At 45.1% G+C, this 11,872-nt stretch overlaps 1 protein-coding gene across 4 annotated transcripts; it reads right to left on the bottom strand.

Annotated features, from left to right (window-relative positions):
* Window positions 1-4,365: 4,365 nt before the first annotated feature.
* DMRT2 (doublesex and mab-3 related transcription factor 2) lies at window positions 4,366-11,157 on the bottom strand. Of its 4 annotated transcripts, XM_037165558.2 has the most exons (5): window positions 10,750-11,157; window positions 9,383-9,960; window positions 7,684-7,786; window positions 6,069-6,149; window positions 5,593-5,679 (listed from the first exon to the last, which is right to left on the bottom strand). In XM_037165558.2, the coding sequence occupies exons 2-4, from the start codon at window positions 9,914-9,916 to the stop codon at window positions 6,094-6,096; spliced, it is 693 nt and encodes a 230-aa protein (XP_037021453.2). In that variant the 5' UTR covers window positions 9,917-9,960; window positions 10,750-11,157; the 3' UTR covers window positions 5,593-5,679; window positions 6,069-6,093. The 4 variants fall into 4 exon arrangements, with proteins under 4 accessions (XP_037021451.2, XP_053512100.1, XP_037021452.2 ...); XM_037165556.2 differs by lacking the exon at window positions 6,069-6,149 and having other exon boundaries at window positions 4,366-5,679; XM_053656125.1 differs by lacking the exon at window positions 6,069-6,149 and having other exon boundaries at window positions 4,366-5,679; window positions 10,963-11,157.
* Between the last annotated feature and the right edge of the window lie 715 nt (window positions 11,158-11,872).

Raw genomic sequence — 11,872 nt, 5'->3', positions numbered from 1 at the left:
ATGGACGGTGGTGATGACTGCACACCAATGTGAATGCACTTAATACCACTAAACTGTACATTTAAAACTGGTTCAGATGGCAAATTTTATGTCATTTGGATTTTACCACAACCAAAGACATATAGTATATTTTTTAACTAAATTAAAAGACCTGGGTTTAAAAAAAGAGAGAATGGAAACAACTTTTCTACTTTATAGCTTTGTTTAGGTCTTTTTCCTACTTTAGCCACCAAAGGGTTAAAAAGGGAACTTTTTAAATAAAGTATTAACTACTATTAACTATTCAAAAGTGCAAGTTGAGCAAAACCTAATTATGCTAAATCAGTGGAGATAGAAGAAAAATAATGCCATTAAAGCTGCATTAATATGAGTTAAATTGAGAAAAAGGCCAATTACATTCTTAAAATTATTAAAGCTACATTCATTTACTGCCTTGAACATAGAAAATGCTTAAATTGAAGCATAAGTTTGATTTAATATGTCAATGACAGTGTCCTTTGAAGGCTCTTTATAGTAAAATAGCTTTTATGAGAGAAAATGATTAAAAGAGGCAAAGAGACAAGCACAAACCTCTCACTGAGTGGCTGATGGGAGAACTGGTGGGTTTGAAATTCCGAGAATTCACCATTGCAATAGAATTAATGAATGGTATGATAATAAGTTCACCCACCAAAGTATTGACCCTCATAAATGTTCAAGAACAATAAAATTCTGGTCACTGGTAATATGAGGAAAACCACTAATACCTAGAAGTGGGTGCCACAAACCCAAGTTTATGTATTGCAGCATCCAGCATCTCAAGAATTATCAGCTCTACAAAGTGGACCCTAGAAGAAAATAACCCTGAGCTTACAGATACAGAATAGGAACAATGGAAGGTAATCCAAGAATAAAATTAGGCAGGGCAGTAAAAATTCTAGCACTGACTGAAAAGCCCAACATTAATACTAAGTTTTCATTTTACAGGGAATTGTAGATCTTCCCACTTTCTTTATCTCTTTAGCACTGCTGATACTTTGTAGGAGGAATTCCGGAATAGCCAACTGAATTCACCTAATGAGATGAAAATGATACATAGGACAGAAAAGACACCCCAAAATTTTCACTGAATACAAAAAAGACATAATTGACAAACATAAGTATTCAAAAAACTACAATAAGGGACTTCCGCCAAGATGGAGGCACAGGTGGACACACCATGCTTTCTCCCACAACCAAGTTGAGAGACAACAAAATATTAGCAACAGAAAACACAGCCAGAACACAGAAAATTGAACTTTTCGGAAGTCTGATAACAACCAATTCTTCAGCCTGACCGATAGACCAGCAAGGGAGTGGGCGGTGAGACAACGGGACCGAGCAGGCCCCAGCGGCAAGAGGCAGCAGGGAGGGCAGCAATTTCCCCTCTCTGACCCCCCCCCCACATACAGCATCACAAACCAGCGACCTGAGCAGCCCCGCCCTGGTAAACACGTAAGGCTCCGCTCCTCATAAGTAACGGGTACGAATAGACCAAAAATGGCTCAAGAAGATCTCAAAGCCCCAGAGCCCATAAATCTAAGCGATGAAGAAATAGCAAAACCTTCAGATGCACAGTTCAAAACACTGGTGATCAGGATGCTCACAGAACTGGTTGATTTTAGTCACAAATTAGAGGAACATATGAAGGCTAAACTAATTGAAATGAAGGGAATTGCACAGGAAACCAATAGTGATGAAGAGGAAACTGGGACTCAAATCAAGGGAGTGAACCAGAAGGAAGAAAATAATGGCCAAACAGGAAACTATGAAGAAACAAGAATTCAAAACAATGAGAAGAGACTTAGGAACCTCCAGGACATCTTTGAACGTTCCAACACTCGAATTATAGGGGTACCAGAAGGGGGAAAGAAACAGCCACCAGTGGAAAACTTATTTGAACAAATAATAAAAGAGAATTTCCCCAATCTGGCAAAGGAAATAGACTTCCAGGAAATCCAGGAAGCACAGAGAGTCCCAAAGAAGTTGGACCCAAGAAGGAACACACCAAGGCACATCATCATTATATTAGCCAAGATTAAAATGAAGGAGAGAATCCTAGAAGCAGCAAGAGATAAGGGGACAGTCACCTACAAAGGAGTTCCCATCAGACTGTCAGCAGATTTCTCAAAAGAGACCTTACAGGCAAGAAGGGGCTGGAAAGAGGTATTCCAAGTCATGAAAGCCAAAGACCTACAAGCAAGATTATTCTATCCAGCAAAGCTTTCATTTAGAATGGATGGACAGATAAAGTGCTTCTCAGATAAGATCAAATTCAAGGAGTTCATCATCACCAAGCCCTTATTATATGAAATGTTAAAGGGACTTACCTAAGAAAAAGAAGATAAAAAATATGAACAGCGAAAGGACAGCAAACTCACAGTTATTAAGTACCACACCTAAAACAAAGCAAACTAAGAGGACAACTAGATCAGGAGCAGAACCATAGAAATGAAGATCACATGGAGGGTTAGCAACAGGGGAGTGGGAGAAGGAGAAGGGGGGAGAAGGTACAGAAAATAAGTAGCATAGATGGTAGGTAGAAAATAGATGGGGGGGGCAAGAATAGTAGGAGAAATAGAGAATCTAAAGAACTTGAGACATATATATGGTCATAAACTAAAGGGAGGAATGGTGGGGGAGGGGGTGTGCAGGGTGGAGGGGAATGAAGGGGGAAATAGAACAACTGTAATGCTATAATTAATAAAATATATTAAAAAATAAAATAAAACCATTTGTAATTTTTAAAAAAACTACAATAAAGTAAGGAAGAGAGAAAATCCATGGTTACATTTAGAAGGCCTTCTCCTTGAGGTTTTTTATGTGGAGTTATAGTTTTCCCCCATTGCCCTGCAGCAGTTAGATTTCAATACTAAGTTTACATCTAACACCTAACAAAAAATAAATTCCTGATAGGAAATAAAATTAATAACTATAAAGATACAGCAAAGATGACTGGGAGGGGGCAATAGGTAACTGCAACGAGGCTCCGTCTCTACCACCAGGGCATTCACGGCTAGAAAACATTTTTCCACTTAATGATAATCTTCAACAGTTATTGGGATCTCTGTCTGCTTTCATTTTCTTTTCTTCTTGGCAAACTTCCATTCAGTGTAGCTTTTGCAACAGTAAAAATAAGTAAATTTGACTCAACAAAACCAAGTATTATTTTACAAATGCAAACTGAAAATCAACCTAAGTTTGCCTTGTTGTTTTTGAAACAGATGCTAATTTTAAGCAATAATTCAGAGAACCCCTGGAGATTTACATGAGCTCATCAGTAGCAAAATCATTTCTGAATAATTTTAAATGTTTTCCAGAGCAAGAAGCTCTTTAAACTGCCAAATTTCTTGGCACATCCCACACACCCACCTAATAGCCTTGTCATCCAAATGAGAGCAGAGCTGAAAATAAATTCACTCCACGGAAAAATTAAAAGGTGAGATATTTGGCTCTTGATTTTTTGTGTTGAAATGACTGGAACGTCCTAGAACTTGACTTGGGGTCCACAGATGATGTCTTACTTTATCAATCATATAGAACAACAGTTAGCATTCTGTTGAGTTGTATACACAGAGGAGAAAATTTTAAGCAACAAGAAGCCCCCCTCATGCTGTAATAAACATCCAATGGCTTCCCCCTACAATTGGCAGATAAAGAAATTTGAATAGTAAAAGCTTTTAACCCGAACAGAGCTCCACTGAGAACTTCTGATGCTGCTGAAAACGTGAGACGCATAAAGCTGACACTCCGGGCCTGCCTCTAAACGCCTGCTGCCACCAGTCCTTGGGGAACAGAAGTAACACAAAAGCTGAGAGAGGGTCCAACCTCCTGTCGTCATGGTTGAAACTGATTGCACCCTACAAGAGAATCTGCTCTGGGCTTCTAGTAACCCCAGAACCACAGTATGAAGGTTCAACTGAGACAGGAAGCTTGAAGCTGTACATACACATCCCAATCAGGGAAGGACACTGGGACCCAGAGAATTAAGAGATCCACTCCAAGAACCCATGTCATCATATGAACAAGATATTAAACTTGATTTCCCTTCGATTTAATTCAACTTTGTCTAATCACACAAGCTTATGATTCTATAAACACGAAAATCTTCCCCATGTTCTCTGTAAAGCTATTTTGCCTCAGTCTTGAATAACTAAATTTACATGCCTCCAAAATGCAACTAAAGCATTATACGCATTCTCCTGTGGCCCCCAGGGACCATTAAAAGCACTTAAAAATGCAAAAGATCATAGAAAAATAAAGATCACATTTCATAGAAATTAGCTTTTTTGCCTAGACAGGGACAACTATTTACTTCAGCAAATACCAGGTCTTTTATAAGGCAGTGTCAATTTTATTGCTTTTTGAAATTATGTGTAAAGTGTGAAACTTTATAATTTGCACATAAGCAACTTCCATTTTTAAGTTTAAACATGTGGTGAGAAGAAGTACATGCACATGAATATAAATTTTTTAATCACCATCATTTACATTAGAAATTCCTTTATACAAACATCTTAACTTTTTTCTTTTTAAAAAAATCAGCAACTGGTAAGAACCTTCTGAGACTGCAGAAAATCCAGCTTTCCATTTCAGCAGGCTTTCACTGAGAGATGTGAGTGATGGCAGATGAAGGCCTTTTGAGAATAGACTCAACAGAAAATGACAGCGGTTCATTCACCGAGAGTTTTGTTCCAACTTGTTTGGCTACAAAAAGGTCTTTTGCACATCTATCTATTGTAAATGTGTACTTCTGGTTCTCCTTGACTAAACACTCTCTGTGTTTCTTAGGGGCCTCTTCAAAGGCCTCTTTGACAAATGGTGTTTTCAACTCAGAACCTGATTTGTCATTAAGAGTTTGCTGGAATAATGAGTGGAATGGATTATGTTTAAGTGGCAGAGGGTGCCTGGTGCTTTCTTTGCTGATCTTGGTTAAGATGTGCCCTTGAGCTGCCAGGGAGTCCGGGTCAACAATCGGAGAGAAATTCCGTCGGGGTGGGGAGAATGCAGACCTCTCAGGGACAGCCTGGTGACCCTGAAGGTCACTTCTAAAGGTCTGGACCTCAGGAGTGTGAGGCAGCACCAGAGAACCTTCCAGTTTTGGTGGCATCATATCATGTTCTGCAACCAGTCCATCCTGGACTTGTACTCCCTTCAAGTCCCAGCTGGCCCCAGGTTTCAGGGCTTGAACTGAGGTGGTGGTGTTTAGCAGGCATTGCTGGTAGAGGAGAGTGTCACTAATGGGGCCACACTTGGGCCAAACTAAAAATCTTGAGGACAAGGGATACTGTCTGTAAGTCGTGGCCACGCTGACATTAGAAGAAATTAGTTCCATATTCCCAGACCCCGAATATTGCATGGTTAGATCAAGGCAGGTAGGCAAAAAATTACAGAAGTCTTTGTTTGGTGGTTCCGCTGGGGTTGGGCTGTAAGCACTTTTGTAGGAGTTGTATTCAGGTCCATGTACCACGTGGTTGGGCAGGAACAACGCAGCAGCTTGGGAAGCTTCCAACATCTCTCTCTCTTTATATTCTCTCTCCAGCATAATGTTCTCCAATTCTTTATCAGCAAAGGCCCGCCTTTTCCTCATCCGGTCACTTACTGGGGGAGGTAGAGGTAAGCTCCCTCCCACATAAGTCTCTGCTGGGATGGGGCGGTAGCCTAGAATAAGCAAGCATTGCATATGAAAGAGATTAACATTTAGGGGGGAAAATCTGGGAATCCAGAAAGCAACAGAAACACTGCCAATATGCAGAACAATGTTTATAGTTCTATATCACTAATATTTTTATACAGAAAGCAAAAGTATTGTTTCCATTTAAAATTGTTTCTTTTGGTGGAAAGGATATCCATGTTCTAACTTTTTGTAATTGTTGTTTTAGTACTTATGAGGGTGTTTGTTTACTTTGACAAGCATACTTTACTGGCTGAAATTTTTATATTCTTCCCAGGCTCCTATACATCAAGAACAAGGCTGCTAATCTTACTTCAATCAATGATTCATCACTATCCATGTCATCTTTTTCCATTATTAAAAAAGGTAGCTATACCTAGAGCTGATGTCACTTTTATTTTCTAAAGATGGCTCATTATGTACACATTGTTACAGTTGGAGAATAATCCAAGGAGAACTAGGAAAAAAGAGAAAGTTAAAGCAGATTAGTGAGGAGAAAAACAGAAAAGACATAAGGAAATACAGAAAAGACTTAAGGAAACTGGAAGGAGCTGTTAACTCATCAAACAGACTCTGCTGTTAACACGGAACCAGGCCCCTGCCCTGACCACCAATAAAAACAAACAAACAAAAGCAGGGGCTGGCGCTGAGATCCCCTAGTATATTAAAAATAACTGCTCTGATGCGTTTTCCCCAAGCGCTAATCATGTTGGCCGGACACTCAAATGGTTGAACAAGCAATCATTAGAACATAGATTAAGTCATCTCAAATTTATAAAGTCGAAAGCAAAAATTAATATAACCATATAAATAGCTTTCTTGGTGGTAGAAAATGCATTCCTCATCCCCAGGTACTTGCTTGCCATTACCAAATTTGTTCGAAGGATCCATTGTAATGGTTGTGTTTACATAGTGACAAATCCATCATACTCATTTGCAAATAAAATAAAATTTGAAAATTAATGTTTCGTTTTCTAAAATTTTTGTCAGAAAGTTACTTACTCCAATTTACTATTACGTTTATTTCTTCCTCCCACTTCTCAAATTGCATTGGCACAATTTCAGTTTATCAGTGTAGGCCCTATGGTTATAAATCTATTTACCCAGTTTGTAATCAAATTCACTTGCAAAGCATCAGAAACCATTTTAAGGTCAGAAGTACACTGCACAGGGTAAGACACGAACAAACTTTAAAACCTGTCCAGACCAAATTCAATTCAGAAGCTACATAAGAAAAAACAAAATTAAAATGTCTCCTTAAACAAAAAAAAATCTACTTTTCAACATGAATCTTTTAAGCAGCAGTACTTAGAGCAAATACAAACATTTCTTTTCCTTAATTGGTGAAAGGTAGTCAATACATTATTTATCAGGTTAATAAATTCCATACCCAGAGATGCTTTGAAAAATCAGTAGTATTTTAAGAGAAAATAATGTATCTCCAGGCTTTAAAGGAAGTCAAAACAAGGAGAGGGTTAAAGATTTCACACTGTTCAAATTCAACCTTCACTTCACTTGTTTGATTCTACAATCTCAACTGTCAAAATGATAAAATTAAGTGTGGAAAAACCACAATTATACATAATCCAAGGAGGGAAATGGTAAAATGAAAATGAGTACGTACTCTACTTAGCTCCAACAACTAAATAAGTTTTTTAAATTTATTTCCTTCCAGGATACCTGCTCTGGGATCACTTGGCAGAGTATCTCTGTACATCCCTCACACTGGGGCAAGTTTTATATGCACTCCCTGCTAACCCATTAACTCTTAAGCAGACAACAAAATTATCAGCGACAAAAACAGGATGGATTCATTTTCCCACGTCCTGATTTTCTTCCTGGAGTAAAACCTTCTAAGGTACCTTCCCCTGAAAGGTACATTCCCACAGACTGCTCCTTCGAAGGTTATTAAAAATACCATACCCCAGAATGATGAGAATCACTCAGAACTTGGTTTTAAAGGCCAAAGGGATGATTTTGCATTGCTTTACCTTCTAAAATACTTTTGGCCAGCAAACTGGGTGTCCTGACTTGCCTCTGATACACAGCTTTGCGCTCGAAGTTATTCTGTTTCCCAGAAAGCCCCTTCTTGTCCTATAAACACAAGAAATAATCAATAATGCTTTTTTTTAAATGTTGGAGAAAAACAAGAAGAAAAGGGTATCAGTAACGCTTCTGGGGCCAAATGTATTCATGTTTTCTATCCTATGTGAAAATGATTCCAAATGAATTAATATTAGCACTCCTTAATTCCAACACAACGAGCTAGCTCTGTCCGAAGCTACCAACTGGTGAGCAGGGCCCTGGCTTTCTCTGGGGCTGCTTTGCCAGCGTTGTCCCAGATACGCCCAGCAGCCAGAACTGGGGGAATTATTCGGAGGAAGGAAATCCACAGTAGATAGTGGGAACCCGGCCCTGGGCCCTGAAAGACAGCTGCGCTGCCGCCACCGCCTCCGCAGCCAAGCACCATATCCTCTGCACCGAGAGACAGGGCTGAAAGTGCCCATGGCCTGCTATTGGGTGATGACGTGGTGCTGGTTTCTCCCCACAATAGGATAAGTAGGATGGGTGCAGGGGGTCGAGGGATAGATATGAGGGTCCCTATCTCTTAGACTCTTCCCTATTCTGGCCAGAAACTCTGGATAGTTCACTGGGCGAGGGGGACTCAAGGTGAACAAAACCCTCAGAAGCCTCGAGGGCTGTAGGATAAGGAGGCCTTCCTCCTGCAGTCACAGCCAGGTGGGTAGGCTGCTGTGCCCAGCAGGCCATGGGGTGCTAGAGGGAACGCAGGGTCCCAGGTCCGCGGTGAAACACACAGGATGAGGAGGAGGTGGAGACCGAATCAGGACCAGGGCCCCCTCAGGCATCCAGCTCGCTCTCCAGGGACCTTGGAGCCTTTCCATTAGGGCCATTATTTTCGGTGTTACAGAGATCCACTCCCGGGCCCCTCCTGTCCAAAAAAGTAAAATAAAAAAATCTTTCCCCAGCCTTGAGTGTGAGAGGGAGCCGCGTGTAGCCTCCGTCACTCTGAGCTCCCCTCCCGGTGTGCGGGAACACGTGGAAACATCAAGTCAGATGTTCAAGAAACGCCTCTGCCTTCAAGAAAACCCTGGGTCCTTCCCACAGCTGAGGCCTCATGGTGGGAGGCGGCAGACGCCCCTCCAACGGTTCTTAAGAAAGCTCTGGCTGCATGATCTTGAGCTGTGGACACCTAACTTCCCACGCCACTTCTGATCTCATCTGTGAAATGGGCACCACATTCAGCCTACATTAAACGGCCCAGGACAGCCGGAGCAACCTGTGCCCGAGGCTGTTCTTTTTCGCCATCAACAAGAGTACAGCACTGAGCGTCGAGAAGGACTCCTCCTCCCAACACCACCAATAAACTTTAAAACATAAAAAATAAAGTAAAATGCTTTTTTTTTTCTTTCACAATGTCCAGAGCAGACCTAAGGACTCTCAGGGCCTAACTGCTTTTTCACACAAAATCTTTTCTACGAAGTTCCCCAGCGACGCCCAGAGCATCCTCCCTCTCCACCCTGCAAGCCGCATTGGGAGAAAACTGTTCTCACCACACTCCCAGGGAAGTGCCAGGCGCCCCAAGGCCCTGGGCCCCCATGTGAGGGATGCAGCCCTGTCCCCTGCGGCTCCCCGACACCCACGGCGGCTCTGACGCCCCGCGGTACGCACCTCTGTGGCCTGCTGCCTCCGGAGCGCCACCTGGGCGGCCATGACGCGCTGCCGCTCCACCACCAGTAGGCAGTTGGCACACTGGCAGTCACGCCAGCGGCAGAAGCGTTTGTGACCCTTGAGACAGGACACTACGCCGTGGTTGCGGCAGCGCGCGCACTTGGGCGTGCGGCTCAGCTTGCGCGGCTCCGCGCCGCCGCCTGCGTGCGCGCTGCGCTCCGGGGGCCCGGCGGGGGCCTGGGAGGCCTGCGAGGCCTGCGGCGCGGGAGGCGGCCTCGGCTGGGTGACCCCATGCTGTGGCGGCCTACACGACACCCCTGGGGACGCGCCTGCCTCCTCGCCGTCGCCCTCGTAGTCCACATCGTCGTCATCCTCGTCCTCTTCGTCGTCATCCTCGCCGTCCTCCTCGGGCTGCGGCGGGCTGGGCCCGGGCGGCGTTGGCGGCGGCGCCCCGCGGTTGTCCTCCTCCAGCTCCAGGCTCTCTACGTCGATCTCCCAGTCCCCGGCCCCGGGGCCCGCCTGCCGGTCGGCCATAGTGCGTGGTGCTTCGCTCGGGCCCACGCTCAGTGGCCTGTACCCTGGGAAATATAAAAAGACCCCGAAACCCACCGCAGTGAGGCACTATCCCCAAGCCTTGCGGCCAACCCTCCCGGTCTGCCCGCCTCCGTCCCCCGAGGAGCCCTGTTCTTTACCCTTTCCTTACATCCAGGCCACACATGCCTTGTCTTGTAACTTTAGGGCCCCCCGGGATCCCAACCCAACAAGGATTTATCTATTAATTCTAAGTGCTCTGTGAGCACCTGACCTTTAACCGCAGCCCACTCTAGCTGTACGCACGCTTTCTGGAGAGTCCCTGGGTAAATGCACTGGTCACACACACACACATAGGCATCGTCTCTAAATAGGCCGGCTTAGGCCACTCAGCAGGCTTCCCCGTACCCAGTTAGTATGGCCACGGTGAATATAAAAATGTCTATGGTAGAATTATTTTCCTTTGCCTCACAAGGGGCCCTTCAAATAAAGAGGTACCGCCCTTTGGCTCCTAAATGTCTCTCATCCACCTACACCCTCACGAAGACCCCTCCGTGGGCTTGGAGAGGTCCTCTCATCTCCCTTCCCACCCCAGCTAATAAGTGACAAACTGTTGGGCTGTCATTACAGTCCCATAGGGACACTGGGCACAGAGATGCAGATGCCTCTCCAGCATCGACTGTGTTTGGGCCACGCTGAGCTGAGCCGCGCGGCTCTGGGCACATCGGGCATGGTTTGCATTTTAAGGCAAGACTTCCAAGTACAATAGAAAAGATAAGGAAAAGTGATTCTCACCCTTTGCCCTCCCTGAACCCCAGCGACATCACAGCACTCACCAAGACTCTGAAGCCCGGGCTAGCAGCCGAGGCAAAAGATATCCAGCCTTGGGACCTGGCTCTTGGACTGCTGGCTGTGCTTGCAAACAGAAATCGGGGTCGCCACACCCTGCCACGAAATCGGGGTTGGGAGTGCTGACAGCTGGAAGCCCGGAGCCCACTAGATGGGGAGTAGGGTAGAAGGGGGATGGAGAAGATGAGTCAGGTCCTTACGGCCTCGCCCTACACATCCCGGTCTCTGCAAAGTTAAGGTCTGTCCACGGCTGCCCCGGGCGCTTCACTTCGCTGAAGCTACTTTCGGCTTCCTCTGCCCCAAGCTGGGCGGGAAGGGTCGAGACGCCCCGGTCAGCCTCAGACGGAGGGCTCGTGGGGCTGGCGAACGCACACAGCTACGCGCCACGCAGGGTTCCTAGCTGCAGTCTTCTGCTTCAGCGCCCTATTCCTAGTATTATCCGTTCGGGCCCCCGAACTTCGCGCCCGCTGATTGGCCAGTTGTCAAGCGGTGTGCACGCTGATTGGTCGAGGCGTGCCGACCCGGCGCTTCCCTGACGCCCTCCCCACCGCGTCTCCGCCTGGCGGCGGCCACGCTCCTCCCAGTCGCACTGCGCCAGAATAGTCCTGCGCTGCCTTCGGTGCAGCCGGGTACCATGTCCCGAAGCTAAATCCGAAGCGTGACGGCGCCAGCAGAGGTAAAGTCGCCACTCATCTCCCCGACTAGGAAACAGACACACACTATTACGAATCGCGTTGCCCACAGGAGAAGGTAATAGGCGGCACGGCAGAGATAGAAAGCTACGGTTGATCTCTACGTTGTCAGCATCACCCCAGTAGTCTGCGGCTGGATCTTTAACCCAAATTGGACGGAATAATGAGGCCTCTCTCTAATCGGGAGCACAGCGGCATTTGACTTTCTTCTGCAAGACTAAATCAATAGTTACCTTGCACCGCAGCACGGGGGTTAAGCGGACAAATGACCTGTAGATATTTTTCTGGCCAACGCCTGTACTCTTCGAAAAGCAGAGTAGTTCCTCGTTAACCTTCACCTAGCCTGTGAGGCAGGCAGGTCGCCAAATCATCTATGTCAATTACATTTTTCAGCTTTCAATTACTATTACAGTTGATT

Source organism: Artibeus jamaicensis, unplaced genomic scaffold (genome assembly GCF_021234435.1).
Source record: "Artibeus jamaicensis isolate MK-2021 breed Jamaican fruit bat unplaced genomic scaffold, CSHL_Jam_final scaffold_1964, whole genome shotgun sequence".
Taxonomy (NCBI): Eukaryota; Metazoa; Chordata; class Mammalia; order Chiroptera; family Phyllostomidae; genus Artibeus; species Artibeus jamaicensis.
Note: the sequence above shows the minus strand (reverse complement) of the source record. Positions and strands in the feature narration are given on the sequence as shown.